Source organism: Colletotrichum orchidophilum (assembly GCF_001831195.1).
Source record: "Colletotrichum orchidophilum strain IMI 309357 chromosome Unknown Scaffold_8.1, whole genome shotgun sequence".
NCBI classification, from domain to species: domain Eukaryota; kingdom Fungi; phylum Ascomycota; class Sordariomycetes; order Glomerellales; family Glomerellaceae; genus Colletotrichum; species Colletotrichum orchidophilum.
The window spans coordinates 343,541-371,068 of NW_019172964.1; the positions used below are offsets into that span (position 1 = coordinate 343,541).

General features: G+C 55.6%; 8 protein-coding genes across 8 annotated transcripts; 3 read left to right on the forward strand and 5 right to left on the reverse strand.

Moving 5' to 3' along the window:
* Window positions 1-323: 323 nt before the first annotated feature.
* Window positions 324-1,967, reverse strand: CORC01_01566 (uncharacterized protein; the record flags this gene model as incomplete). Its single annotated transcript, XM_022613220.1, has 1 exon — window positions 324-1,967. The coding sequence occupies one exon, from the start codon at window positions 1,965-1,967 to the stop codon at window positions 324-326; it is 1,644 nt and encodes a 547-aa protein (XP_022480319.1).
* A 10,298-nt stretch (window positions 1,968-12,265) lies between these two features.
* CORC01_01567 (uncharacterized protein) lies at window positions 12,266-13,498 on the reverse strand (the record flags this gene model as incomplete). Its single annotated transcript, XM_022613221.1, has 4 exons — window positions 12,266-12,555; window positions 12,822-12,885; window positions 13,084-13,210; window positions 13,449-13,498. The coding sequence occupies 4 exons, from the start codon at window positions 13,496-13,498 to the stop codon at window positions 12,266-12,268; spliced, it is 531 nt and encodes a 176-aa protein (XP_022480320.1).
* Window positions 13,499-16,188: 2,690 nt separating this feature from the next.
* On the forward strand, window positions 16,189-17,928 carry CORC01_01568 (uncharacterized protein; the record flags this gene model as incomplete). The annotated part of the gene is made up of 2 exons (XM_022613222.1): window positions 16,189-16,570; window positions 16,625-17,928. The coding sequence occupies 2 exons, from the start codon at window positions 16,189-16,191 to the stop codon at window positions 17,926-17,928; spliced, it is 1,686 nt and encodes a 561-aa protein (XP_022480321.1).
* A 2,127-nt stretch (window positions 17,929-20,055) lies between these two features.
* CORC01_01569 (ribonucleotide reductase inhibitor) lies at window positions 20,056-20,835 on the reverse strand (the record flags this gene model as incomplete). Its single annotated transcript, XM_022613223.1, has 1 exon — window positions 20,056-20,835. The coding sequence occupies one exon, from the start codon at window positions 20,833-20,835 to the stop codon at window positions 20,056-20,058; it is 780 nt and encodes a 259-aa protein (XP_022480322.1).
* Window positions 20,836-22,448: 1,613 nt separating this feature from the next.
* CORC01_01570 (uncharacterized protein) lies at window positions 22,449-22,739 on the reverse strand (the record flags this gene model as incomplete). The annotated part of the gene is made up of 1 exon (XM_022613224.1): window positions 22,449-22,739. One exon carries the CDS (start codon window positions 22,737-22,739, stop codon window positions 22,449-22,451), a length of 291 nt encoding a protein of 96 aa, XP_022480323.1.
* A 188-nt stretch (window positions 22,740-22,927) lies between these two features.
* Window positions 22,928-23,504, reverse strand: CORC01_01571 (40S ribosomal protein S27; the record flags this gene model as incomplete). Its single annotated transcript, XM_022613225.1, has 3 exons — window positions 22,928-23,110; window positions 23,199-23,261; window positions 23,502-23,504. The coding sequence occupies 3 exons, from the start codon at window positions 23,502-23,504 to the stop codon at window positions 22,928-22,930; spliced, it is 249 nt and encodes an 82-aa protein (XP_022480324.1).
* A 551-nt stretch (window positions 23,505-24,055) lies between these two features.
* CORC01_01572 (phosducin family protein) lies at window positions 24,056-24,888 on the forward strand (the record flags this gene model as incomplete). Its single annotated transcript, XM_022613226.1, has 2 exons — window positions 24,056-24,120; window positions 24,171-24,888. 2 exons carry the CDS (start codon window positions 24,056-24,058, stop codon window positions 24,886-24,888), a joined length of 783 nt encoding a protein of 260 aa, XP_022480325.1.
* A 556-nt stretch (window positions 24,889-25,444) lies between these two features.
* Window positions 25,445-27,471, forward strand: CORC01_01573 (leucine Rich Repeat family protein; the record flags this gene model as incomplete). Its single annotated transcript, XM_022613227.1, has 3 exons — window positions 25,445-25,470; window positions 25,561-26,349; window positions 26,400-27,471. Coding segments are annotated over 3 exons (1,887 nt in total), but the record flags the coding sequence as incomplete, so codon positions are not given.
* Between the last annotated feature and the right edge of the window lie 57 nt (window positions 27,472-27,528).

Sequence of the window (27,528 nt, forward strand, 5' to 3'; positions counted from 1 at the left end):
CAAAGGTCCAGCAAAGAAGCTTCGTTGAGCTCCGATATCCACGGAAAAGGCAGTCACAGTAAGAGGAATTCCCAAGAACCTGCAATGATTTCAGACGAGACGAGCCACGAACACAAGAAACAGCGTTGGACTGCAATTAGGGAGTATTAGTAACGATATCATCTATATTAGATGCGGGATTATATTAATCGATAATGTTGTCTATGGTAAATACTGTCATCAAGTACGCCGTGTTCACCACGCAGCCAATATACTAGCCAGAGAGAACACGGGATGGAGTCATCAACCAACCCCTCTCCCTCTCTCAGTCATCCAACCCACCCCTAATCAATCACAATAACCTCAACATCCTCTTTCAAGGCCCTACCCCCCCGAAACTCGCTCCTCAACCTCGCATCCAACCACCCTCGATACCCAGCAAACATCCCAACCCCCTTCCACCCCTCACAAAACCCCCGCATGATCTCCATCCTCTTCCTCTCAACCTCCGCCATCCTCCCTTCCACCCATCGCCCTCCCCTGCCCCCGTCGACAATCCCCATCTCGCCCAACCCCCAGATGAACTTGGCCTCGCACACAGGACAAAAGTACGGCGGCTGTCTACCATCCTCGCCCAACCCTCCCGTCCCTTGCATGACGCAGGCGTAGTAGACGCAGTGATCCATCCCCAGGCAGTGCCCAACCTCGTGAGCCGCCGTCCTCGCAACTCTCGCGAACCACATGCCCTTCAAGTCCTCCTCCGCCTGCCTCTTATCCCGCGATGCCTCCCTCGGGACGAGCACATCCCTCGAGGCAGCGATAGCACCGCCCATCGCCGTCCCCTTCACCCTCTTCAGATCAACCATAATCTCACCACCGCCATCCTCCTTCTTCTTCTTCTTCTTCCCCTTCCCCTTCGTCCCCCTCCCCTCCCCATCCCCATCCCCCTCCAGCATCTCACCCTGCTCCTCCCACCACTCACACGCCTCAACCACAAACGTCCCGCAATGACTCGCAGGCCACATATGCTCCCTCTCCACCCCAACCACAGAATCCAACACGGGCCGGTACCGAAAACTCGACACCGTACAAATCCGACTCCCGCCAAACGCCCGCCCACAGCAGAAATCATCATTCTCATCCTCATACAGGTCCTGCGCGACAAGCATGCACGCCGCATAAGCAGCACCCGGCAGAACCCCCCGCAGCGCGCTGAGAAGATCGTTGAGGTTGAGCTGCATCCTCGCCAGGCCGTCCGGCCCCGGCCGACAGCGGATCCCCACCACCGGTACGCCCTCTCCGTCTCCCATGGCGAGACCGACCACCATGGGCTTCGGTTTCTTTGTTTGTTTCCCGCTGCCGCCCCGCGGGGTCCGCGGGGGAACATTCTCATCATCCCACTTGACGAACCGCAACCGCGTCGGGAGAACCGCCACAGGAAGAGGATGATAAAACGCGGCAAAATACGCCACCACGTCCTCGACCCGCGGATGCTCCAACACCGCCGCAAACCCAGGCGGCAGCGTCGTCACCCCCGACAAATCAGGCAATGCCCACCCCCTCATAAACGCCGCGCTCTCGTCGATGCGCGGCACATCGGCGACATATAGCGTCTTCTGCGCCGGCGTGATCGGATTCCGCCACTGCCCCATCGCCCAGGACCGCAGGCTCTGCGGCGGATACCGCGGTTCCAGCGCGAGGTCGTCGTCGGGGAGGACGAGCGGGCCCGGAAACGTAGATGGGACCGGTGGTGCGGGGACGTTGAGGTTGTCCGATCCGGATCCGGGGCCGGGGCCGGGGCCGGAGGAGGAGTTGGGGTAAGGGCGGCTGGTGTTGGCGGGCATCGGCTGCACCCTTCCGGAGAGGGTCGTCCCCGCGACGCGCTTCTCGGGTGGGACGCGAATGAAACCCGCCTTGGCACGGCCGTATTCCGAGGCGTCGACGATGATGGCCTGGTGCTGGCATGCCTTTGGCTTCCGGGGTGCCATTTTTGTTGGAACGGTTGCGAGATGGAAAAGTCACCACTTGGAAGACAACCAGTGAGTGATGCGCGCCGTCAAAGGGACGAAACGAGTTGGCTTCTATAGACGTTGTCCCTGGCCTCTTCCGTCACCGACTCTTCAGGTGTGCCGTAGAGAATGAGTCACACCAGACAAGATGCCAAATACAGGCGGCAATCTCCTTCTGAAGCAATTCACGAGAGAAAAAAAACGGTCGGAGACCACTTAGCGAGGGGGTGTCGTTTGAACAACCCCGCTTTCCGCGCTGCTGCCTACGATCCAAAGCCCACGAGGGCTCCTTGGACCTTTCTGCTTTCTTTCTCTTCCCTCAATTAACTCCACGGATCCATCAATGAGGACGTCGTCGTCTACCTGGAACCGTCTGCCTCGTGAACCCCAATGGCGCACCACGCAGCCTCGCCTTACCGTCGAACGCACCAAGCCATGCCTGAAGTTGCTCGCGCGCAAACGTCAACTACCTGAGTGTCCGGGTTCACCTCAGTCGCCCAAGGACATCCGAATCGACCCTCCAGTCTCTCCCTCGCTTTCTCAAAGCTGCCGGTCACCTCTCTCCCGGCGCAGACCATACGTCAAAGTCAACAACAGCGAGCAAACCAAACAAGTCATGCCCGCTGAAGGGGGGGGGGGGACGTCCGAAAAGCCTCCTACATCACTTCCCACCCGAGCAAACCGCCCCCTACCGTCCGCAAGAACCCCCTCTCGAAGCTCCCGACCCTCGCGCATTCCTCGGAAAATGTCACCGCTCAACCTCCCTCTACTTACTGACCCTTCGTTCGGTTCCGGCATCCGCGGATCTGACCAGGGGCAAAATAACTGCCCAAGGCCAGATAGATACAGGCGCATACGGATAGTTCGTCTTCGAAACACCCCGTATCAGTCTTTCAACCTGCAGCCCAGCTAAAAGAACGGAAATAAGGGCCAAGGGAGAGGACGCCCGTCAAAACGTCCACCAGCGAAAGAAGAGGGATGCCCGCTCGGCCAGATCTAGACTTTTCCCCCCCACCGTGCTGCCATGCACTCTGGTGCTGGCTGGTGCTGGTGTCGCCTGGCATGGCCGCGGTTCGACTTGTCGCCTCATTGTCGCGCTTGCGCTTGAACAAACAAACCAGCATAGGCCTCTTGGCCTACCTCCTCCTCTTCCTCATTCTCCTCTCCGACAAATGCTATAGACGCACAAAAACCCGCGCCCGCACCGCCGGGACCGCAAATCCTTCCTCCTGCAGACACATGGACCGCGCGACCACCACCGCGGGACACCGTCTTCCCGCATCCGCGTCCGCATCCGCCGCCTGTCCCATACCGACCCCCATCTCCCTGGTCGCGCATGTTGCAGAATCTAGCATCGCTCATCGGGAATAGGTCCATCTTTTGTGGGATAATTATCCCATGGGCCATGATCATATCAAAGCCCCGCCTTCATGTTGTCATCACTCACCGGGTCAGGTAGTCTTTACGCCCGCCCTCTTCGCCTCCCGTCTTTCCCGGACCATCTCATCCATCAATCAATCACCGATTGCGCGCCCGCGTCCCATCACGGATTTTGCCTCCCGTTGGCCCGGCGAATGACGCGACGCCACACACACACATACATCCATGAGGAAAACGGCAACCAGTCTGGATCTCCAACAACGGCGATCCCCCTGCCTCCACTGCGTGTTCGCGCGCAAGGAAGCTCTCCTCCATCCAGTCGCTGCAGCCTACCATACCGAGGTAAGACACTTTACGCGTCGTCGTCGCCGTCGTCGCGTCAAAAAAAGCCAGACCGTCACAGAGTCTCGTGTGAAGATTTCGCCTAGTGATGGACCCCGGGAATACAAGGTGAAGGCTTCTTCACCTCCCATCGCGCGTCATCGCCCGCCCGCGTCGCGGTTCGAGAGCAAGCGCAAAGCTTCCCCGTCTGAAACCAGCCCGTCTTTCCCCGGAATCCCACCTCCGCGAACCGCGGGACCACCACCAAACCACACTGACCGAGCGCGTGCGCCGCCAACCCGCTTCACACCATCCATCCATCCTTACCACTCGGTATCAACATGAACACCATGCACACCCCCCACGGAGAGAGAGAGAGACGAACGTACCCCAACGACCAGATGCAGTCTGCAGGACATAAGATTATTTCCCTTCTGTTCCCTGCCGTTCCTCACCATATCGGGGGCGCAAAGTCCAGTTTCGCACTTCGCGCAGGGTTCTGCTCGTCCCTGAACCCACAAGGCGAACCCTGCCTGCATCCGAGGCACAATCAGACGTGGCATCGCTGGCCACACGTGGCCCAATGGGGGGGTCATGGTTCCTGGCGACGCGACGGGATGTGATGTGATGGGCGCGGCAGCAGCATCGGCAGCAGCATCAGCAACAGCAGCGTCGTGCTCGAACGACATCCCTCAGTCCCAACATTCTTGAACGGCAAGCTGTGCGTGCGCCTGACAAGACGTTGGGTAATCCTTTCCCGGGTTCCGCGAACTATCGTCAACGGCCGCGTCGCTGCATCTCAAAGGTGTCTGCCAGCCCGCCCGTTCTTGGGGTGGGAAGCATTTGTGTCGTCACCGTTGAATCTCCTCCCATGCCTCGCGTGCCATTGAAATGCAAAAGCAATGCCATTTCGCCTTGCCAGCCGGCGATCTTCTACAACCTGTACCGGCCGGACCGGAAAGTGACCCCAGCTCAAGGTGCCTTGTGTTTAATCCGTTCAGTATTCCCCGTCAGTGCGCCCCTTACCCCGAGATCACATCGATCGATTCCGGGGTCCGAATCGCTCGCAGCGAGTACATTGTCTCGAGAGTATCCGTAGTGAGTGTTCGGTATTAGTCTCTGGCTTTATTCTTATCGCGCTGGTTGACGGGCGATCGCGGGTCTCAGACATGGTGGCGCCGAACCTTTGCATCAACCCGCAGCATTCCTCGGGCCCGAAGAAAGTTGTTTTTTAAGAAAAAAACAAAAAAAAATTGTCCTGGCGGCGTCAGTCCAAGCTGCCACGAGGGTGCGCCGTGACGGTATGTATGGTGGTTGTTCAGAATTAGCCTCAAATTTTGCTTGCAAGCGCCTCGGTGTAAGTCACACCAAGAGAAGAGGCCCAACGCGCAAAACTCGGCCGTTCGCGTCTTCGCGCGCAGACGGGCGTTGCTTTTCTTCTTTACTGGCCAGTCCTGACCTCAATGCCATGTTCTATTGCTCCTTCTGTCAAGAGAGCAAGGCATTGGCATTGGCGCCGCAGCGCCATACCTTGAGTGGAACAAATTGCAGAGAAGAGAGGCGTTCCGTGGCTCCAAAGCGGTAATGACTCCCTCTCCCCTTTCTCCCAATTGACCACTGAGCTCTCACAAGAAGCCACGGAAGTTTTCGAGGCATCAGACCAGCGCCGCCCCCAAGATTGAAAACCCTTGAAAATTGAGTCGCAATCGCCAGAATGCCCCTTTGAAGTTTTCGACAGCTATTTGCATTCATATGGCAGTGCAGTTGTCCTTCCGCTTTTGGAATAGCTACCCGTGCATACACACTCGATCGTGACACAAACAGGTGGCGCCGATGTCTCCCGCAACGCCTCGTGGCATCGTGCGACGATGGCCCAAAAAGGAATTCCCATCCTTTGCCACACGCCGCACCATAACGATGGCCTGGGAAAGCGAAACACCTTGGAAGCGCACCGAGGTCTGTGGAAGGGCTACCGGGGGCTTGGCTCTTCTTTCTAGACTTTGTGTTTGATCCCAACTCACCTGGAGACGGCCATCTACCTGAGCCTCCAAGAGAAAGGCATCATGGAATGGATGAGTATCGACAACCAGGTGCCAGGAACCGTAGTAAGCTGCTTCGACGAATGGCTTGCTATGAATAGGCAAAGACGCCACGCCCCTCACCAATTACCCTCTTGCATCCCAAATTCAGAAGTCTCCTACCGCCACTGTATCATGCAACCCGCTTGCCGTCGGTACTGGAGGAGAATAAAATTCTGACATTTTTTCTGTTGAGATTTCAGAGGCGGGGTGCCGATGGTGGCTTTACGCCTTTACGGTGGTGATGGGTCTGCGGCTTGCCGCTTACCGATGACTTCGAACTTCGAGAAAAACCTTGCCGCATGCAGACTTTTCTTAACCGCCGACGATCAACTGTCAGAACCAGCCAGGTTGCCACACTCTTTTTTTTTTCTTTCTTTTTTTTCCCTACTTTTTTTTCCCTACTTTTTTTTCCCTACTTTTTTTTGCCCGAGTCCAGCCCGGTCCAAAGGCACCGGTGCTCCAGGTAGGCTCAACTCAAAGGCCCAAACCCCACCCGAGCCTCCGCATCGGCCTCCTGTTCGGCCATAATCCCCCGTCAGAATCATCGGCCCCCAACCCGGCCAGCCGGCATCGTCACTGACATGGATGTATGCAGCTTTTTCAGTTCACATGTGAAGTTGTGAAGTGGGCACTGCGAAGAGCATGTTGGATCCTGTTCCTGTCGTCGACGAGGTGGGCTCTCGATGCAACCGTACTGCCAGAGAATGGGATTAGGCTTTACTGCAATCTAGGGCTTCCACGCGCGCTTCTACCGGAGCCCTAAGGCGAGAGCCAGGCACCGGATGATACCCGTCATGCCCGTCACGGTGTCACCCGTGTCTTCCCCTCTCGCTTCCGTGTCTTTTGCATTTGGCAAGTCGGCGTCGGCGAATGGACTGCCAATCCAACCCTCCATCAGGGCACGACTAATGCAAGGGACGCAAGACCGAAGGGGGAAAAAAAACCTCATCTTCAATCCAGGTACCACACTGGCGGGCTTGGGAATACCGACTCAACAAGTGCAGAGATTGTGACGCTGCACACCCTCTTCTGTCGGCCCCGCTGCACCAGTCAGATGCAAGCTTTTGGTACAATCGATGGCTGTGCTCTCACGAGGGTGTCGAACCCCAGATGCCTTGGCCGGCCTTGGCCATGACGGACCCCAAGATTGTCGAGGCTGGCCCGTCTACAGCGCAGCCTTGAGGACTATTGGCTCAAGTGCCCACGGGGTTTGCGCCGCTTGCCGGTTTCGAGGGGCGAAGAGGTGAAGAAACGGTGCAACAGAACTCATACTTTCGTTGCGCACTTGCCTGATGACGAGCAAAAGGCAAGAGAACCAACGAAAATAGAAGAGTGGATTCGCCGGGCCGCAAAAGGGAATTCCATCCATCGTGCTCATGATATAGTCACATCTCACTAGACCGATTGGCAACAAAATGTCGTCAGATCTGTGGAGGCATTTGTTAGGCGTGCCTATCCAGGATTTCGTCGGGCCCGGCCGGATTTCCTCTTCTTGAACCATGCCGTTTGCTGAGTGAACCTAGGGCTTGAGCTTGAGCTGCGTAGGGTGAAGCCAGTGTCGGGCATGTACCCAAGCAAGCCTGTTCCGCTGCAACAAGGAAGGATTTGTTACCCCACCCTGGATTTCCACCGGCAGGTCCAGATGAAGTGATTCGAGAGACGAAAGCATCCGATGTACTACGGCGCAGCAGTAAGAGTTTTCTTCATGCTTAGGGGTGTTCGCAAAATCCGCCGTAAAGGGAGGTTGACACATGCAGAAGTCAACAACCGATTACCAATTGATGACGGAATACAAAGTCTTGCAGCTTCCACCTTAGCAGCCAACGTAGTGATATCACCCGATGCCGGCGACCAGTGAGGATGAGACAGGTGGCCTCATTCGACGACTTCGTTGGGAAAGATGCCCCTCTGCGCAAGAAAGTTGCCGCGAGTTATAGCACGAAGCATACGGATCCTTTTGGTGTCCGATAAGAAAAGATAGGCTCCTAACAATTTTAACTGTGACCCGGTACACTCTGACGACTCGATTTATCGGCCGTTGCCTTGCTGGACTGGAAGTCAGGAATCCAGGCATTTCTACAGTGAAAAAGCTGCCCAAATGCCATCCAGTGAGATGGACGGGACCCTGCAAGACAATTCCGACGTACAGGCAGTCCCCAGAGACAGTTGTTCTGTCGCTTGGAATTGACAATGGCTCGCGCCTTCGTCATACGACTTGGAGGTCGTGCCAATGCTGTGTCATCTGTCCTCAAGGATGGAATAACAGAACGGAAAACGGGATAGGGAGGGCGAGCCGGCTAGCGTTATTACCCATGAAGCCACTTGGTAGTGAGAACTGCTTCCCAGATCGCGATGTCTTTGCAAAAAAAAAAAAAAAAAAAAAAAAAAAAAAAAAAAAAAAAAAAGCGAAAGGGAGGGGGAGCAGGGGAAGCTGAATTACCAAAAGACAAAGTGGGAGGAGAAAACACTTCTACGAGTGCGATTTTTTATAAAAAAAAAAAAAAAAAAAAAAAAAAAAAAAAAAATTCAAATAAGGTTTGCATCGTCGTATGTGACCATGCTGAAAGCTCTATGTGGTGCCATCATCCGAGGAAAAACAATGACGGGCCGGCTAGAACATGAGGTTGCATTTCAAGCGGTGGTCAAAAATTCAAAATTTAGAAGTTGGCCAAAGTGGAGGGCCCTTGTCAAGATGTTGGTGGAGAATGCTCGACACACGTGGTATTGGAGCTTTCAGACTTTAATTTGCTGCAAGTTGACGAGGCCCTGCTTCGTCGTCTTTCCTCAATGGGCTAAATCCGATGTTAATGGTTTGGGGTACTCCTTTCCCCAAAGCCGTGGAGGAAGCGATGATGAGGCCAGTGTGATACACAGATCGACGGAGAGCTACTAAAGAAAGGAAAATGGTGGGGCTTTTTTCCTTTGAGAAAACGACGTTCGAGTTGATGGAGAATGCGGGTTTCGGTGGAGGCAAACTGACTCTCAGTGCTGGCTAAGTGTGGCCATCGCAAAGGCACGATGTGACCGTGATGCCGGCAAGCTGATTCAGTTTAAGCCTCGTCACCACGACCAAATCCCCCAAAGCCGGTGCGCTTATTCTCAGAGTCATCGGGACTCGGAAGTCATTGTCCAGTGCCTTTAACACATGAACTTCCAGAGGCCAGGAACAGGAAGGGATCGACAGAGTGCAAGTCAACGGATGCCTAACGACATATCCAATGAGGCAAGGTGGAGTGGGATGGCCGTGCGAGCATGGCTTTTCCATGTTAATATTTGTCTGAGCGAACTGGGTCGAGGCGCTCTGCCGGAACCTGGCGGCTGTACCGCAGCGAGCGGCGGAAGCCAGGGTGTCCGCCTCTCGGGGCCTACCCCGCCCCGGTAGCAGGCGTACGGCCTATGGGAAGAAGAGTGCTGAGCGCTGTTTGGGACAGAGATCCCGAACTCAGCCCAGCAGCAGAGTCAGTCAAGCACCACTCATCTCGTCAGCCTCAAGGCAAGCGTTTCGTTGCCCCGAGTGAGCACTGCCGGCGTTTCGCTGCAATGCTATGAACTTGCGACAATGGTCTCGCGCTGTTGGGTCTCCCTGTGGCAATGACGCTTGGCAGGCCGTACGCCAAACGGACGCGAAGCGCCGGCTAAACCGAGTCGAATCGGGAGACTGGACCTGAGCATTGCCAGAACTTTGATAGGTCGGCGATTCACTGAATACAGTTCGATCGACAGTTTCCCCAAGCCTTTCTTTTCCCACAATAGCATTTGTCAGAAACATCGGATTGTCAATCGGGCGGCATATACCTTGGGCCAGGATGTGTCGGGGTTCGAAGACCAGCGGAGGCCGATGAGCCTTGGATAAATATAATTCGTTGCATCGGAGTTAGGAGGACAGTAGGCTTCAATGACGCAATCCGAGATGCCTCGTTTGCTGAAAGGATCAGACAGTGTCCCGTGTAATGGCCCCTGGAAATGAAAGCCTCCGCTCCTGACAGCCGTGGACATGCAGTTGATGCACCGTCGTCTCTCGATAGTGTTTGGGCGAGGGCGTGCGACTATTCTGTTATGACAACCACTGCCAAACAAACAGTGTTTACCTAGGTAGTGATGGGTGCGATTGTTTGTTGTGGTGCATTGACCTGAGTGGAATTGCCGGACATTGTAGCGACATCGCAATGGACTATCGTAGCGACAACGCTACCATGACCTTTCAGCCCGACTGTCGCGGGGTTTGTGATGGATTGTATTGGCAGAGCAAGGATACCTACTGCAATATCAGACCAGGGTGCGGCATGTTATTCGCCAATTGCGTCGTTATGGGCCGCCGATAGCTGACTGGGTTCACCTTGACCAAGCTCGACAATCGTCATTCCCCAGCCAGGCCGTGGTAGCTCATCGAGATTACACTGATTGCTCAGCTCCATGTCAGACTTGTCAGTTGGTCTCCGCTGCGGGCTGAACTGCTCAGAATGGTCCAGGCTCCTTGAGAGTTGGGGTGTTGGGGGGTGTTGGAGCTCGCTATAAGCAACCGAAAACCCTTCGAAGGCTTTTGTAATGGCAACTGTCGTTGGAGGCTTATGGGTGGGTTGTACGAGGTCCAAGTCATTGATTGCCTAAAGCAACTCACTTACAACCGTTGCCCAGAGATGTGGCCCCCAATTCCCAGCGTACCGTTCCATGCCATTCCATCGGCGCCCATCCTCTAGGGCCAACTACTGTTCCTTAGCAGGAAGGAGGGAAGCCACTCGCCATTGCTCCCCGCGCCACAGCGTTGCGTTGCCCGCCGACCTGGAACATACCCGCTCGAAGGTTCAGGGGACGACGGCATCCCGACAGAAGCAACAATTTTCGCGTGCCGAAAACGGACTGAGGGGCCGCCGGGATCCTCCCTCTGAGAGCTTTGTTGTGTGCGATGCTCGCTTGGAAGAGATACCAACAGTGCTTGATTATGGGTCTTTGGAGAGGTTAGACTGCTTTGTAAGCAACCAATGCTCAAGTTGTCCTTGAAGGCCAGCACCAGCAAATCTCATCCACGTTCTTTGTTGTGCTCCGAGGCCCGCAGGTTCCGGGACTTCAGTGCGACGAATTCAGGCTAATGATACAGCCCTTGGCCGCTTAGCAGTGGAGTTTCTCGCCGCCGATATCTCCCTGGCCAGGAAGTTAACCAGGCCCTGCCCAGTGGACTTTGAACCCAATCAAACAATTGAGGAGCTGAGAACAACTTGAAGGACGCGAGCGAGGTGTCACCTCCAACCCACATCGAAGCAGACGAGGAGCGATGGAGAATGGAGATGGCTAAGGAAGAGCCCATCTGACGAACTGTAACGGTCATGCGGAGGGCAATAAGAACGCGAGGGGGAGCGCATTGCGGAGGCGAAAGATTTGGGTTGCGCTGAGGCTTCGAACTCATGGGATTTGGGGTACTCGGTCGAGTCAGATACTGCTCCAGACACAGCCTCTTCGCGTCGTCCGATATTCGCCTGAATAGTCGGACGGCAAGGCACCGGTCTTCGCCTTATCTTTGGTGACCTATACCAAGAAATCTAGGCTCGATGGTGACTTCTGAAAATCCAGACTTCGAAGTGCCGGACTCTGCTCTGAAGGGCGGGCAGACTGGTGGGCGAATCATCATCTGAGCCAGTGCGGCTGCGACCTCGTAATGATTAGATCATTGTGCATGCATAATGCAGCGAGCGTATCCAACTCAGTTATGCAGATGCTGCGGAACGTTGCTCAACTGCCATGGCCAGCTGTCGTGCCCACCGGGCTCTTGGGCTCTTGGAGCCGGTCCCAAAATTGACAGGGCATGATCCATCTATGGTGGGGAGGGAAAGGGCCCAGAACACAGCTGTGTCCCAGCAGAGCGTGCCGAGGGTGCGTATCTTTGCTCAACCGCGGCGCATCGGCAGCAGCTTCTGTGAATGTGATGGAGCCGCCCATTGTCGATTCAGCTGTCAGTGGCTGGCGACTTGTAAACGTCTGCCGCGAACCCTCTTCCGGCCAACGGGGATCACAATTCGTAGCAGGGGTGAGGAAGGAAAACCCAGGTGATGGGACCTTGTGCGAAGACGCTTGGCCGTTTCTGTGGCCCCGGTCAAAGCAGGAAAACGTTGAACCAGATCCTGGCACCCTGGTCGAACCGACGAGGAGGGGGAGAGGAGCAGGCCGAGCTGTGATCCTGGATCGCGAAGGAAACGAAACGGAATCGGGGGTAGTGTTCTTGGAGCAACTGAGGCAGTGCCAAAGCAGGGCTAAAGAGGCGGCGGAACTTGAGCCGAAGCGGCAGGAGGGCATGCCGTCGATGTTGACGGGTGGATGCAGAGAAGACGTTTGATAGTTCGAGTTCTGTCCGCCGGACGAGAAAATGCGGGCTAAGGAGAGGAGAGGGGACAACGGAGGAGGCGTGGAGGAAAGTCTGGAGGGACAATACCCGCGAGTTGTAACCCAAGAGCCAGCCAGGATCCAGATCCGGATACCTCAGGCCGATAATGAGCACTGAGGCTCCTAGGCATTCCCAGCAACGAAAAACGTGAAGGCCAGGGCTGGCGGGCAGAAGATGGGGGGAGAAGCCCTGAACCCTGCCCCGTTCCCTGTCTGTTCTGCTATTGACCGGCGCGTGGCCATTGGCGTCCGTCGCTCCGCTGCAGCAGCGTTGCTGTCGATGGACTGGTAGCCGCTCACCCGCTCAACTGTTGTGCAGAGGTTGCAGAGGCTGCAAAGGGCGTAGAGGACGGCCGATGGACTGGACATTCGACGTACGGTTGGCTGCCGGATGGTCTGCTTTGCGACGTATCCTACTGTACTACATAGCAGTTGGCGGAAGAATAGCCGGGTGTTGTCGAAGTGTCTCAAAAATCCCGTCAATGGCATCATGCTGCTTCTCAATTGCAACTGGTGCCCACGCAGAGTGTCCGTCCAAAGCAATGTAGGCGAATGAAGACTCCAGGGTACGTATCAGTTGTGCCAGCAAAATGTTTCCAATGATGCTGCCGGTCGACTGACAACACCAGAAAACCCCGACGAACTACTCTTGCGAAGCTAGCGGACTAGCTTCACGCACCGCGTTCTGCCGTGCCGTTGCCAGAGCAGTGACGCAGCCCAAGTGGTTTTAGAATCGCCTCCCTCTGGTCGCAGAGTCAGGTTCAGCGTCTCCAAGTGGCGGATTGAACCGACTGCCACGGAAACACGAGAGTCAAATCAGCTACATTGTGTTGCTGTGTTCCGCCGGTTTCTTGAATGTCGGAACGGGAGTCAACCCCAGAAGCTGTCAACGACGGCGTCCGACAATTAGCACTGTCGGAGCATGAGTATTGACTAATGACTCCCGACCCTCCATTGCCTCTGCCGCAGTGTTGGAGAATCTCGTCGGTAATGCCTGTTAGGTGGTCGGGTACGTACTTTCCCTTCCGAATGTGCCCCGCCAACGTCGAGAAGTCGAGAGCAAACGAACTTGGAGCATGTAAACGTGGCTCCGGCATGATACACGCCGCCAGGGACCGCCAAACCCTGAGAGGCTTGGCTGTCTGGACAGAGACTTCTGACCGCCGCGTCGACGCTTCGGCCTAGCAGCCGAGGCGGAGACAGAGAGGCAGAGAGAGATTCGAAGAGAAAGGCATGGAGACGTTTGAGGGACCTCCTCCACCCTCCTCCACTCTCCTCCACACTGCGCCTGGGGCCTTGGGCTTACTGTATAGTCGGCGGCGGCACACGGACCAGGAGGATGAGGTTAAGCTGCATCTGGCGTAGAATGGGTGTCGGGCAGTCGGACGAGCTTGTTGTTGGCAGAGAGAACCAAAAGGCGGATTCAAAACAAAAGGGGACCTACTTTTCTTCTTTTGCCTTGAGACGCCTGAGTGGGAAGTGACTTTGAAAGAGAGGGAGGCCGACCGGGGGGTTTGGCCGTGCCAAGAGGGAAACAAAAGAGAGACAAAGAAGAAAACGAAAAGAAAAATCCCACGAAACCACAGAGGCTTGCACCAATAGCCCTGTTGCAGCAGTTTCCGTGCCTCCCCGTCTCGGGTGATAGATGGAAGAGGCAAAAGCGAGAGAGAAAAAAAAAAAAAAAAAAAAAAAAAAGACCTTCGGCAGAGAAATGGGAATGCGCTGATGTGAAAAGAAAATGGCAGAATCCGTCCGTGTCTGCTGTGGGGGTTTGCTGCAGGATGAGAGGAAATGGAAGTGCATGACAATGACTCCCACCAGAAGTGCAGTCAAGTCCCTCCCTACATTGCCTTAAGGTACCTTAGCAAGGTAAGAAGGTATCCGTACGGATAGTTGTTAACCATACCAACGGAAAGTCCCCACCCTCGATCTCGTCACCCTCCTGCGCTCTTACCTTGCTGTTTGTCGACCTCGTCAGCCGTCCTTCCTCTTGCCATTTTTGACAGACTTGACAAGAATTCTTGATCAATGATGACTTCCTCCTTCCGTGCACTATCAGACCAGATCCAGCAATGCACTCTGCAATGATACCGAAGAGGAGGGAGTAGGAAATACGACAACCTGGTCTAGGTACCTAGCCTTCCTTCCTTCCTTCCTCGCATCCATCGCACCTCGTCCCAGTTCGCTCCTTCCCTTCTGCAGGATGCCTGACCTCACCACGCAGAATACGTACCTCCTCTTTTGGCCGGGATCAGGGCCAGAAAGCCCAGAACGCGAGGAAGGAGAAGGCTTGAGAGCTACGTATCTTCCGCTGTCGCTACCGTGGTAAGGTGCCTTTCCTTCCCAGTCTGTGTCTGCTGCAGGCTGTCCCATTCAGTAAAAGTACCTAGGTATCTTGGTTTGTCTTCCCTCCTCCAAAGAAAAACATAAGCACTGAAAACCTATTAGCTTGGATCTTAGGTTGGGTTTTAAGCCAAGACAGGGTATGTAGGTTTCCCACCAAGCCTTTTCATCCTAGCTCCCGGCCACCGACTGCCATACCCCCGGTCTTCTCCTCCACCCCCCTGACTCTTCCACGCCGTCTCCACTCTCCTCACCCACTTCGCCCACGCAGTTCGCTCGGTGCCTTCCCATTCTGCTTCGTCGCCCCCCCCGGGGCCCCCCCCCCCCCCCCCCCCCCCCCCCCGCCCCTTCCCCCCCGGCCCCCCCCTCCCCCCCCCCTTCCCCCCCCCAGTTCGCCCGGTGCCTTCCCCTTCTGCTTCGGCGCCGGCGCCGGGAAAACCCGCCCCCCCCCCCCCCCCCCCCCCCCCCCACCCCCCCCGGTTCCCAATCCACGCCCGCCGCCCACATCCACCCTGCCTTGCCTCTCTACCTTGTCTTCCTTGCCGACTGCCACCCGTCTGTCTTGTCCAAACATTTTCCTTTCCCACCCTCCTTGTGGGAAATATCACCTGGCTGGGAACCCTTCACCCGTCTGGTCTTGTCCCGTCTCGACTTCTTGTTTTCCGTCCGTCATCTCTTCTCTTGTCGAAGCATACCTAGTCTGTCGCAAACCATACGCTAGCACCCCTCGCCAGTCGTTCGACCCTCCTGCTGTTGTCTAACCCAGCAACCTTCACGGCCTCATATATCGACGACCGCCTCACGTCTAGGCCTCTGTGTTACGAACCCCCATTCCCCGCAACCCTTCAACGACTCTGTCGTCCCCTCACGTGTGCGCCCTGCAGCAAGACCCGGAAGTATCAATTCAAGTGTCGCATTGGGTCCATCGTCGACTTATTTGATTGGAAGAGGAGGCATCTGCATCGAGGGAACAACAACGCACGCATATCCAAATTCCTGCTGGACCCCCCGTACCAGCACACTCGCGCCCAACCACCGCCAGCCAGGCCGAGGTACCCTGCACCAGTTTCGTACACGTGGGACGAGTTACCGCCCTTGACAAACGGCCGCCTCGAACATCTGATTTCACTTCATTGGAGAAACCCAGGGCTTTCCCACAGCGCTTCTGGAGAGCCGTCAGTCAGTCAGTCACGACAACCATCACCGCCTCCGAGGAGAGAAAAAAAAAGAGTTCAAAACAGCACAGCGCCACGTCGCTGTTGTCGCCTGGGGAAAAGAGAGACAACATAAGCAGCCAGAACAGAATCACGAGAATGTGGAGAAGATCCGGCTGACAGGAACCATCTGAGTGGCCTCGACGTCGACCAAGTATAACTCAAAGAGTACTTACACCAGACAAAACCCCCAATACACCCACTTCGCGACAACAACGGCAACCTTGCACGACTTGAACTCGGATACTAAACGGATGTATACCTGGAATGACACCGGAATAAGACTACCTGGCACAAGACGTTGCTTCATCACATCATCACGGCAGCATTTTCTCGTTTAACCTTTGTGTCGACCTACTCCACCACGGCGGCCAAGGCACAACCAAACAGCACCAAGTCCACATATCCAAGCTCGACCATTGACGCAACATTGCCCCAGAAGCATCGCCTCGAAGATCATCAAACCTCCAAAATCTTTGGACAGACATTATGTCTCCCAAGTTGAAGCCATTGTTACTACCCCAGCTTGTCGAAGAGCGTCGCAAATTTGAAGAGCAACAACCGGATTTCCCAGAAGGCGAAATGGATCGCCAATACGTCTACTACACGACCAACTCCTCGTCTTCTGACGTTGCATCACCCGTCACACCTACTTTCTCAACCCGGGGGCATCTACGCTACTCCAGCTCAACTTCCTCGCTTGACCTCCCGCCCACTTGCATCAATGAAAGCCCTTCGTCACCGACATCAACTATTCACACCAAGTCCTCCAAAAGGCCACTTCCTGATGTGCAAGAGGAGCCATTGGAACGGGACGAGCTCGATGAAAGCACCATCCTGGCTGAACCATTCGATTTGTACAACTGCTTGTGTAAGTCGGCTTCTAGTTCCGGTTGCTAACTCGGCACTAATCATGACTCACCAGGTGACGAGCCCTGCATTCACCACAAGAGCTCCGAAACGCTCAATAGTGTGTACCCTGCCGACTTCGACATCGACTATGACCTTGGCTTTGCGAGCGATGGCGATTTCACATCAACATTGGACCGGAAGAGGAGTGGAACTGAGTCTCCCTTCTCCGGCTTAGCTACACGCTTAGGATCGCGGTTCCCACAACTCTCGAGATGGAAGTCTACAAAGCGATCACAGTTGACTGCTTCGCCAACCACCGAATTGACCTTCGAAAACGCCCACTCTGTCTCCCGCGCGGCTTCAAGTCGATCTTCGTCCTTGTCTGGTCCTTCACGACAAATGCTTGACAGACTCAACGAACATCCGATCCCAACACCGGCCACATCCTTTTGGGAAAGCAGCGAAAGCGTCGACGTCCCGGCTCCTATAGACATTGAAAAGGCCAACAACGAGAGGGAAAGCATTGAGCGTGATCGAGCGCTCGCCACAACACCTCTGCTTCCTCCCCTCTTGATGAACAGCCCACCAACAGAAGTCCCCCATCCCAGTCCTCTGCAGTCTCCTAGCGTGGATCCGTCAATCCTCTCAATGGAAATCCCCTCAACTCAAACCCTTCCTCACATTTCTACGCCGTCGTTGAGCGCGAAGCCGTCAGTGTCTTCTTTCCGCCATGTACAGTCGAGCCAAGAGCTACCAATTGGGTTTCCCTCTATTGTGCAGGACCATGATGAGTGGTCAGATCGCCTTGGACACGCCAATTTCACCATCACGCCCCAACCTTACCAACCTGTCGAGGCCGACATGGAGACTCTCCGTCTGCTGCGAGCCGACTGGGAAGCTGCCCGCGTCAGCTACACCAAGCACCTTGTGCGAACTGGAGAAAACTACAGCGAGACCTCCAAGATTTACGCTCTGACTGAGGCGAAGTGGGCCGAGACTGAGAAGAACTGGCGTGCCTTCCATGAGCAGACGATGGAACGCATCGTTGCCGCAAACAAGTCGAGCAGCCAACGGCCGGGCAGCTCTCGCAGCCGCAGTCGTGGCCGCGTTCGCGCCAGCAGTGGCGGCTCTGCAATATTGCGCAGACCTACCCAAGACGATGTCTTTGCCAGTATGCAATGGCGTCGTCTCGAAGACGGTTTACCCACCGCAATCCCTCGACTCGTTGATGCCGAGGGCAAGTTCCCTGAGCGTGGCGACGAAGACATTGTCGGGCCTATGGAGCGCGACACAAAAATGATTCGCTCCAGGAGCGAGGAGCGCAAAGGAGGCCGTTTTTGGCGCAACTTGGCTGAAAAGGTTGGCATCCGCAGATGATCCAGCCTGCAGTCGAATAACGCCTCATCATACACAAGATCCAGAGCGTCACTCCTGGCATGAGCCTGGCGGCTCCACGATCTACTGATACGATTTACGACCCCGAAACAACGATGACGATTGCGTATCGCTCACATCGGCGATCGCTACCCTTTTTTCGAGTTTATTATTTACAAGATACCCGACTATCGTCGCTCCTTTTAACACCACGCCTCGACTAGGCCACGTCTTGTACGACATCTAACGAACCAAACTTTCCTTTCACCGTTTTCTTTTTGGGTTTAAACCAACCCAAATTTTATTGTTCATTCTTATTATCTAGTATCCTTATTGTCTAAAATAGCCAGCGCCCAAGTCGGCGCCTCGAGGCCTGTAGATCCATGCCTTCTCATGGAAGGAATATATGGAGTCACTGGAAGGAGTATTCAAAAAGATGGGAGAAAATCATTAGACTTGGGGAAAACCGCACCGGAGTTGCAGATCCAGGCCCACGGGATAAAATGGCAGCCTGTTTATTGGATTTACTTGGGCGTTTCACAGGCGCAAAGCTTGGCGCTACGGTGGGACCGAGCCCAGCCGTCTTGTATGTACAGACTTGTTCTTTTGCTTTAGACTCAACCATATTGGAGAGTCCTGCTGCGGCCGTTGTTGGCCACAGCTTCAAGCCTCCAGCCTTGAGCTGTAGGTGACGGATTTCAAGTGGTGACAGCCTGCTATCGCATGATGGCTGAAAATAAACCTACTTGAATACTATTCGTCTTATCCTCGGGTCGTCTTCCTCCCGCCCCTGTTCGTGTCTTGATCCACCCCATGTCGCGATCTATACCTCGTATGAAGCCTATGGTGCCATGGAGAGCGGGGGATCACGTCGTCGCATCCCGTCAGCCGCTGGGCACATTGAGGAATCACGACATCCTGCCCCCCCCCCTCCTCTACTGCGTAGTAACTTGCAAGTAACCCGACCCCTCGCTTCGTGCCTCGCCCACCGCCTCGAGATCGCGACGGATGTAACGCTGTCGATCGCCGGGTGTCCCCGCGGCGAGCGGGCTCATCGACCGGCAGGTCGCAAGTCTTCCCGTCCCCCAGCGCCAGCACCACATACCGTGCAAACTAACGAGTACTTACTATCTATCACAGGGGGTCCGTCAGGTTTTTGGCGTGCGTTGGTTCAAGTTTTCTTTCTTTCTTTTTTTTTTCCATCTGCCGCTGACAATCGCGCGTCGTGCATTGCATGATGGGAGAGAAAAAATAGATTACGAGGATGCGGCGGCGGCAGTGTCGGAGACGGAACCGGTGTAAGGCGGGGAGGGGGGGGCGAGGAGGTTCGATGGCTTTACATGAGGGAAGCGTGCATGGTATGCTGAGGCGGCTGTGGAGGACTGGACTTTGCTGGGCTGGACTCGATGGCTTGTGATGGCTTGGGATGGCGGTTTGTGGGCGTTTCGACGCCACGTTTCAGATGCAAGTCGCCGTCATTTTCGGTGGAAAGAGTGGCAGATGGATGGGCTGGAGAGTAGATGCTTTTATGTCAAGGTTGGTGGGAGAGAATTGGGGGAAGGGGGGAGTTGAGGGAGTCTTGATGATGGGGGGATGGAGGCGGCTCTTGTGGTGGGGTGGGTGGTGGGTGGGGGTGGTGGGTGGGGTGGGGTGGTGAGTGGGTGGGGTGGGGGGTGGGGGGGGGGGGGGGGGGGTGGGGTGTGGTTGGGGGTGTGGGGGGGGGGGGGGGGGGGGGGGGGGGGGGGGGGGGGGGGTGGGGGGGGGGGGATGAGAGGTCTCCGGTCAAAACGGGTCAAATTGGCTGCGCCTTAAGGGCTCCTGGGTAACGTGCTAGCCTATGATACCAATATAATAAAAACACAATGGTGCAGACCACTAGCCATGAAAGAGGCTTAATACAGCCCAACCTATTCATACCACGAACGAGCAAGATCTTAGCTTCCTCAGTCCCCCACGCGACCATTGAACAAATGTCCTCAAAGCAGCTCTTGCCGAGTACAAGTGAAAAACGCTCCGCGATAGTCTGCGACCTAAACTCCATTCGCCCACATCTGTACCTCTGGGTACTCAAACAATATCATTGCACATCCTTCCTCCCTCCCTTCCCATGTCTGCGGGGAGAAGCTTCCTCTACGCATCACTCATGTCGGTATCCGGCGTGACGAGGAAATCCGCCTCCTCGAAATCGTCAACGACAACGTTCTCTTGCCCCTGCGAAGGCTTGCGGCGGCTCTTCCTCGGGACGGCCAGCGGGCGGGCGTTTGCCCATCCGGATGGGGCCAGGCTGCGCGGGCTCACCTCGCCCTCCAACCACGCCGCACGGTCCGCCCACATCTGCACCGGCTCGTCGCTCTCCTCGTCGGCAAAAAAGCGTTTCTTGCTCCGTCCGTCGCTGGCCGTGCTTTCCACGCTCTCGACGCTCTCTTGAGAGCTGCACAGGCCCGGCATCTCATCCAATCCGGGTACACCGCCGCCGTCGTCTTCGTATTCGTCGTCATCGCTAGAGTGGACCGGTTGGCTGGACAGGCCCCCGACCTTGTTGATGCCGCAAAAGGGTAAAAGTTCGCGCTGGGAGGCGGCAGCGGCGTTGCGGTTGCGGTGGCTACTGCTGGCGATAGAAGTGGTGGTTGTCCGGACGACGGGAGTCCGGCGGTCCGTAGCATCGGTCCACAGCTTGAAGCTGCTGTAGGAGCCTGTCTTGTAACCCTCCGGCACGGACTTGCGGATGCGCATGCCGACGGAGAGGAGGTTGGATTGAACGTCCGAGGGGATGGTGTCCTGAACATTGGGCGAGGGACCGGCTGGTGGAGGAACTGGGCCGGAGCGGGTGGTGAAGAAGGAGGTGATTTGGCGCTGGGAGGGGTCGCTTGATGCGCCGGCGAAGGGACGCTTCGTTCGCGGAGCCGACATTTTGTGCAGCGGGAGAGGTCAGGGAGATTGGCCAAGTTCCCACTGATGGTGTCTCGAGAATGGTTGAAATCGACGTCGAGAGAGGTGAGGTTCGTTGTGGTGGCTGTGGCCCAAGCGTTGGCGCCCTTTTTGGTTGGCGCAGGGGAAGTATCGTGAGATGCGGGAGCTCGGTATTGGTAGAGTGGAGAGTTTCGATCCGTCGCCCCAAAAAAGCAGCAAGAGATGGAAACCGTAGAAACAATCGCAAGCGAGCAATGACGTACAGAAGCGAGAGGATATGTCGTGAGAGAAGAATTGGGCGGGGACGGAGGTGGTTGGCAATGGAAGTGACGGGAGGTTAAGTTGATACGAGAGAAGGGGAAAGGAAGGGGGTGAGTGGTGGGGGATGACGGACCTATGCCGCTGCGTCAGGCGATTTCCCAAGGTTGCGAGAGAGATGGATGGTCAACGCATGGGACATCCGACGATCCGCGGCAGCCATTAGGCGGCCGAAAAGCGCGTCTGGGCGTGTTTTTTCGCGAGACTCGCGCGGCCGGAACCCACTAAAAACCACTCTAGCTGGGCTGGTGGGGGACCATGTGCCCTGAAACTGACATTGACCGGCGGATGATTGGCGCCCGTACGGTTCCTTTCTGGTTGGGGCTCCTTCAGGCTGGCTCCATACCTCAAAGGACGAGAGTCCGTTTGACAACGGGCGACACGGGCGACACGGGCTTTTCAGAATCGGCCGAGAGAGCAAAGGGACACGGATTCAATCTTTGTCGTGTTTTGTGTTATACTCTGATTTCGAACAACAATGCTTCTCCTTTTGCCTCCCTCTCTTTTCAGCATCAAGCGCTGCAGGATACATAGGCCTGTCTCTGGTATTGGAGACTATGTCATCTAGCATGCCACCGCAGCAAGGTGACGCATTCGAGAGGCGATCCTCATTGGAAGCGGTCTTGATATGCGCCTCTATTGTCCAATTGAGACAATACACAACATGGCAAAATGCAGGCCGTGAGGAGAAGCTCCAGCGGTGTAAGAATGGGAGTGTTGTTCATGACTCAAACCTTGCCCATCGTCTTGGGGTGTCACGGTTCTTACATGTCTCCTTTGGCAGATTCTCTGTCCAAGGCAAAACCTGGGTCATGCCTTAGCTTATCCATTCGAAATCTAAGCACCAAGCTCTCCCAGGTGAGCATCTGACATGTGGCGCTTAGACTTTTTCTTTAGGTTGCATAGACAGAGTCGCGCAAAGTTAAGATATGGACAATGATCCAGCCTTTTGGAGAGCCGCGGAGAGACCGGTCAGGTGAAACAAATCGTAGGTCGAGACACACGAACCCATCACAAGAGCATCTTCACCAGGAACTTCATGATAGATAAAGTGGGCACCTAGTGGGGGTCGTCGCAGAACCGTCAAGGTACACACGAGCACGTCACTTCACCACAAACAGACAGATCACGAGAGGAACACGTCTTCAGGGGTCGGCCGTGGCGTTTGTGGAAACCATTGAATTTCGCAAGCAGTGCTGATTCCTCCGAACTCACTGCACTCCGGGTATGAAGCGATCCTCAACCAGCGGTTCCACGTCCTCACGTCCAGGTCATCCCGTGGACCACCCAAACGCTCATGTGAAAAGCCATTTCCAGCTGTCCACCCCCATGCAGAGAGACGACATAACAAACTCCCGTTTTCGTGTACTGACAGAAAAAGCGCAGCGCAACGCAGCAGAAGAGACGGGCGTTGGGACGAGAGAGAAAGGGGTTGTGAGCGATTGGTTGACTTTTTGATTGTTTGTCGGCCGCGAGGAAAGAGAAGAGAACTGAGGAGAAAATGCGTCGATTGGTGATGCAAAGGATATCCGGAGACCCCAAACGCCCCTGTGTTTTTTGGTCAAGAGATTTTTTGGAAGCTCCATCTTCTATCCGCAAAGGTGTCTGATTATGTTCTGTTCGAAGACAGCAGACTCTAAGAGCCCGTGCCAGGGTTGTCTATACGCCCATGCCCAGGTCGCTTGCTTTTGCAGATCCGAGATGTCCCACCAGTGATGAACCGTCCAAGTCGTTAATACCCAAGGGCTAAAAGAAAACCGTCGAGGCGAACAGTTTACTTTCTGCGGAAAGAGCAGCCCTCAGTGAGTCTCGCCTTACCACCGGTAGGCTGGCAGAGGACGGTGGTGCATCCCTGGCAGATGACGACGGTCTGGGCGTGGGAGAAGACGGTGGTGATGGTGAAGCAACCGGGGCACTTGACATCCATGAAGAAGGAGCGGGGCGCGGGCACAAGGGTCTGTCCGATGTGTGAGCATAAGCATGTTCGAGGTGGAGGGGTAGGGTGAGGGTGAAGGAGTTGTGAGGGCATCGTGGGTATATCGTACCTTGAGCTTGTGCTTGCGGGCCTCGGCGGCCGGGGAGGGGTTGAGGAGATCAACGGCGAGAACCTGGGGGAGAAGCCATCAGCATGATGGTTCCTTCATCAAATATCGCATGCGCAATCGTCTTGTCCTTCCTCCACAGCCCAGCCGTAACCTTCTTTTCCTCCTCTTGCAATGATTTTTTTTCCCGCCACTCGCGTGTTCCCAATGCGGTCGTTTTGTTCGGGTTTCGTTTCGTCGAGGAAGAAGACAACATCACACGGGTGTTGCCAGGCAGCAAATACCGTAGCAGCAGGAGGGCCTTACCATCTTGACTGATCTGATCGGGAGTTGATTGATCGGTTATCGGATGCGAGTGCTGTCGGGCTTGACGGGAATCTGGTGGTGTTGAGAGAGCAGATTGTAGCACTCGCAAATGAACGGTGATGATGGGGTGGTGGAAATGTGAGCCAGAGAGGGGACCCGTCCGCCAAAAATCCTCTCTCCAACGACCCACTTTAAAAATTTAGAGGAGGAAGGTGTGCCGAGGAGGGCTGGATCACGGGACTTGACACCAACCGTCTCGCCCCCCCTGTGATTGGCTGCGGGCCTGTTGCTTCAAAGCCTTACCTAAGGCAAGTGCACCCGCCAACAGCTTGATGAGGGCGGGGTGCTGGTGTTAGGCTGAGCCGCTTCCATATTCCATGTCATTCTTTCCAGGCAGTTGGGTACTTAGGCATCTGCGACATTAACCCGCAGCCTGAAGTCACTGGCCATATCATTGCCAGCCGTAACCACCAACTCAGGTTGTTGGTCCTCGAGACTTGCATCTCTCACCTACCACTTCCACTCACCCTTGTCGCATACAAAACACCGTCACAATGGCAGCGCCGATGGACCAGAGGATACAAGTTCCGATCGATGATCCCAACGCAGACACCGAGTGGTATGTTATCCCGCGGCAGCTACTCGGCAACTCCTGACACGTGCTGCCAGGAACGACATCCTGCGGAAACATGGCGTCATCCCAGAGAAGCCGCCCAGTCCGACGCCCATGATTGAAGAGGCCATCGCGGAAGGTCGCAGATTAGCGCACGAAAACCGACTAGAGGGCAAGGATCTCGACGAACTTGACGAGCTGGAGGATGATGAAGACGAGGCATTCCTGGAACAATATCGTCAGCGCAGGATGCAGGAGCTCAACGAGCTCACGAAGAAGGCTCTCCACGGCACCGTCTATCCAATTTCGAAACCCGAATACTCGCGTGAGGTGACAGCAGCGTCAAATAACGGCCCTGTCTTTGTCAACTTGACGTCATCTCTTGGAACCAACGTTGAGTCCCGGGTGCTGTCGGAACTGTGGAAACAGGCAGCCCAGGAATATGGAGAGGTCAAGTTCTGCGAAATGCGCGCGGACAAGGCCATCGAGAACTACCCCGAGCGGAACTGCCCGACAATCCTGGTCTACAAAAACGGCGATATTGCCAAGCAAGTCGTAACACTGATGCAGATGGGAGGCGTCAAGATCAACATGCTCAACATTGATAACCTGCTGGTCGAGGTAGGCGCTGTGCCTGCGACGGACATGCGCGTGGCCAAGCGTCGGAGACAAGCAGAAGATGAAGAGGAGGAGAGAGCGATGGGCAAAGGCATCCGGCAAGGAAATGTGTCAAACTCTAAAGGTCACGACAGCGACGATGATGACTGGGACTGAGATATGTCTCTGGATCATTGTCGTCATGGCTTTCGTGATGGGCAGTGTTGGCACGGATGGGATGGCTAACACCTCTATCATTCCTTGCATCAACAGCATCCGCAAGAGAGCTCATTGTGAGCCTTGCGCGACCATCTTTACGAAGCCGCGGAAGTCGTATGGCTTGTCTGTACATAGGGATCGAGGCATCAGAAGCTAAGGTGTAGAAAGAAGCCAACCCACTAAAGGCTTGCCTCGAAGAACAGAGCCACGCCACACGTAGGTGCGCAATCGCCGATAGTTGAGAACGAAGACTTCATCAACATGCGACTCTAGGCCGTCCTGATGCGACAATAAAGTGGAAGAGAGCGTCGTCAACAACCAGTGCTGAGCCATCACCGTACTATAAGCAAGGGGCTAATCTTGGTTCCTGGATTTCGTGCATCCAATGCCCCGCGTGTTAGGTACCGCTGCGGACCCTGAAGATAACGGCTATCGATTGGCCTGTGCAGGCGTGGGGTCCAGGGTGTTCCTGACTCCCGGGGAAAAAGCAGGCTAGGCCGCTTTTGGGTAGCAGCTTGTCACCCGTGGAAGGGCCACTGGGTAAGTATTGGTCGCGTCTATAGGTAAACAAGGTCTCTCCATAGTTCATGAGAAGGTATGATGAGATGGACAACTCCGATATCTTTCCAGCTCGGAATCTCCAAAAGTCCTGAAGCTCAATGCAAGGGTTTTCGGAGCTATCCTCGGAGATCGTGTGAGCGATAAACCCCTGTGGGACTCGATCCTGGCTGAACGCGTTCGAGCCCCCACCTGCGTCACGACACGCGCTGTCCCACTCGTGGGCCAGGGTCGTGGTGGCGGATCTTGGAGCTTCCCGTCCCAAAGGCTTGGTGTCGCCTGGCCCTCGCGCCCACTCCAGACTCATCTTTCATACATCTCCTTTCCAGTCTTCGCCATGGCCGACGAACCTATTCTCCCCAGCCTGTCACCGTCTATATCATGGAACGCCCAGACCCAGAGTTTTAGTAACAATCCGAGAAAGCGGAGGTACAACTTTAAAAGCCAATCTGTCGCGCCGCCGTCATGGTCCAACTCGAGTGACCCTGCCGTCTTTTCCAGCGATGACGACCCAGGTCTGGACAACTACGTCGAAGGACGGCGAAAGAAGAAGAAGAAGTATGTAGGCTCTTGGTTCCACCAGCAGCCCGCATCCTCCGATTCTGCGACCGGGGAGCCGCGGCCGGTGCTGAGGGGCAAGCGAACCTTCAAGCGCGATCTTGACAGTGGTGTCTGGATGGGCAGTGACAGTACCGATGGCGACGAGAGCGTGATGATGCCTGATCTGCCGACGCAGTCAAAGCTACCACAGCTCAACCGGGCAATGACCCGGCGGCGCAATGTCATTTCGGCCGAGGAGCTAGAGGCGCGGGAGAGAGTGCAACAATGTCTGGACTCTGGTACCGAGTACATTGACCTATCGTGAGTGTGCGGTCAATTACAGATACCCAATAAGATCTGACCAGAAACAGTATGATGGGACTCAAGACTCTCACCGATGCTACTATTCGCCCTCTCTCCGAGTTCTCCTGCATTCCGGTTGTCGCCGAGGGAGTGCCGTTTGAGCAGAAGGACCCAGCTTTGCAGCTGTACCTATACCGCAACCCTCTGCAGCGGTTGCCGGGGGCCATATTTGACTTGGAGCACCTGACAGTACTTTCACTGCGTGGATGCCGACTGCGAGAGCTGCCACCTGCGATTGGCAAGATGCGAAACCTTCGCACCCTGAACCTCGCACAGAACCTGCTTAGATATCTTCCGGCCGAACTGCTGGATCTCATGGCAGCACCCTCCGCTTTGGAAGAGTTGCTTCTGCAGGGCAACCATTTCTTCCAGGCGGCTGAGCGACCTATCCTGGCTGACCTGGAAACCCTTGAGAGCGACGCTTCGAGAGGTACGGGACTGGCCGAAGTGTGGAAGCCTGGCTTCAACGGTGTTGCGGCTAGGTTCTTTGTGCGATCACCAGTCCACTACCTAGACAGCTCGGGCTTCCCGCACTCTGATTTCCGCCTCGACCCTGAGGCTATCATTGTGCAGACGGAGCGACAGGAAGACGCGGTGAACAGCACATCGCTTATCTCCCCGCCGTCATCGGCGCCTTACCACTCCAAATCCGTTGGAAGAAGCGTCCCGAGTGCAAAAGGGAGCCGCGTTCCTAGTCTGATGGAGCTGGCGCTGCGCAGTGCCTACAAGAGCTCTGAACTCGGCGAGCTGCCCGACTACATTCCCGATTCGCTGGCTCATTTGCAGGCTCTGCTCGAGCGTGCTGCCGACCAGCGTGAGGTAGGCGGGCTCACCTGTTCTGCGTGCAAGAAGCCCTTCGTGGCACCCACGACCCAATGGTTGGAGTGGTGGCAAGTTTGCCTTGTGGAGAGCAGGCAGAACCAAGATGGTCACGTCGTCAAGGCTCGGCCATGGACGGACCTGGATGAAGAGAACGAGGGTGCTGTTCCGTTCTTGAGGAGAGGATGCTCGTGGAAATGCGGCCCTGTCAGTTTTGAGGAGGGACAGTGGACGCTTGTCCCCGCTGACAAGGCGGAGTGAGGACTGGGAATTCAGACTTTACTTGGGTGTTTTTTACATGGTGCCTGGAGTTGGCAT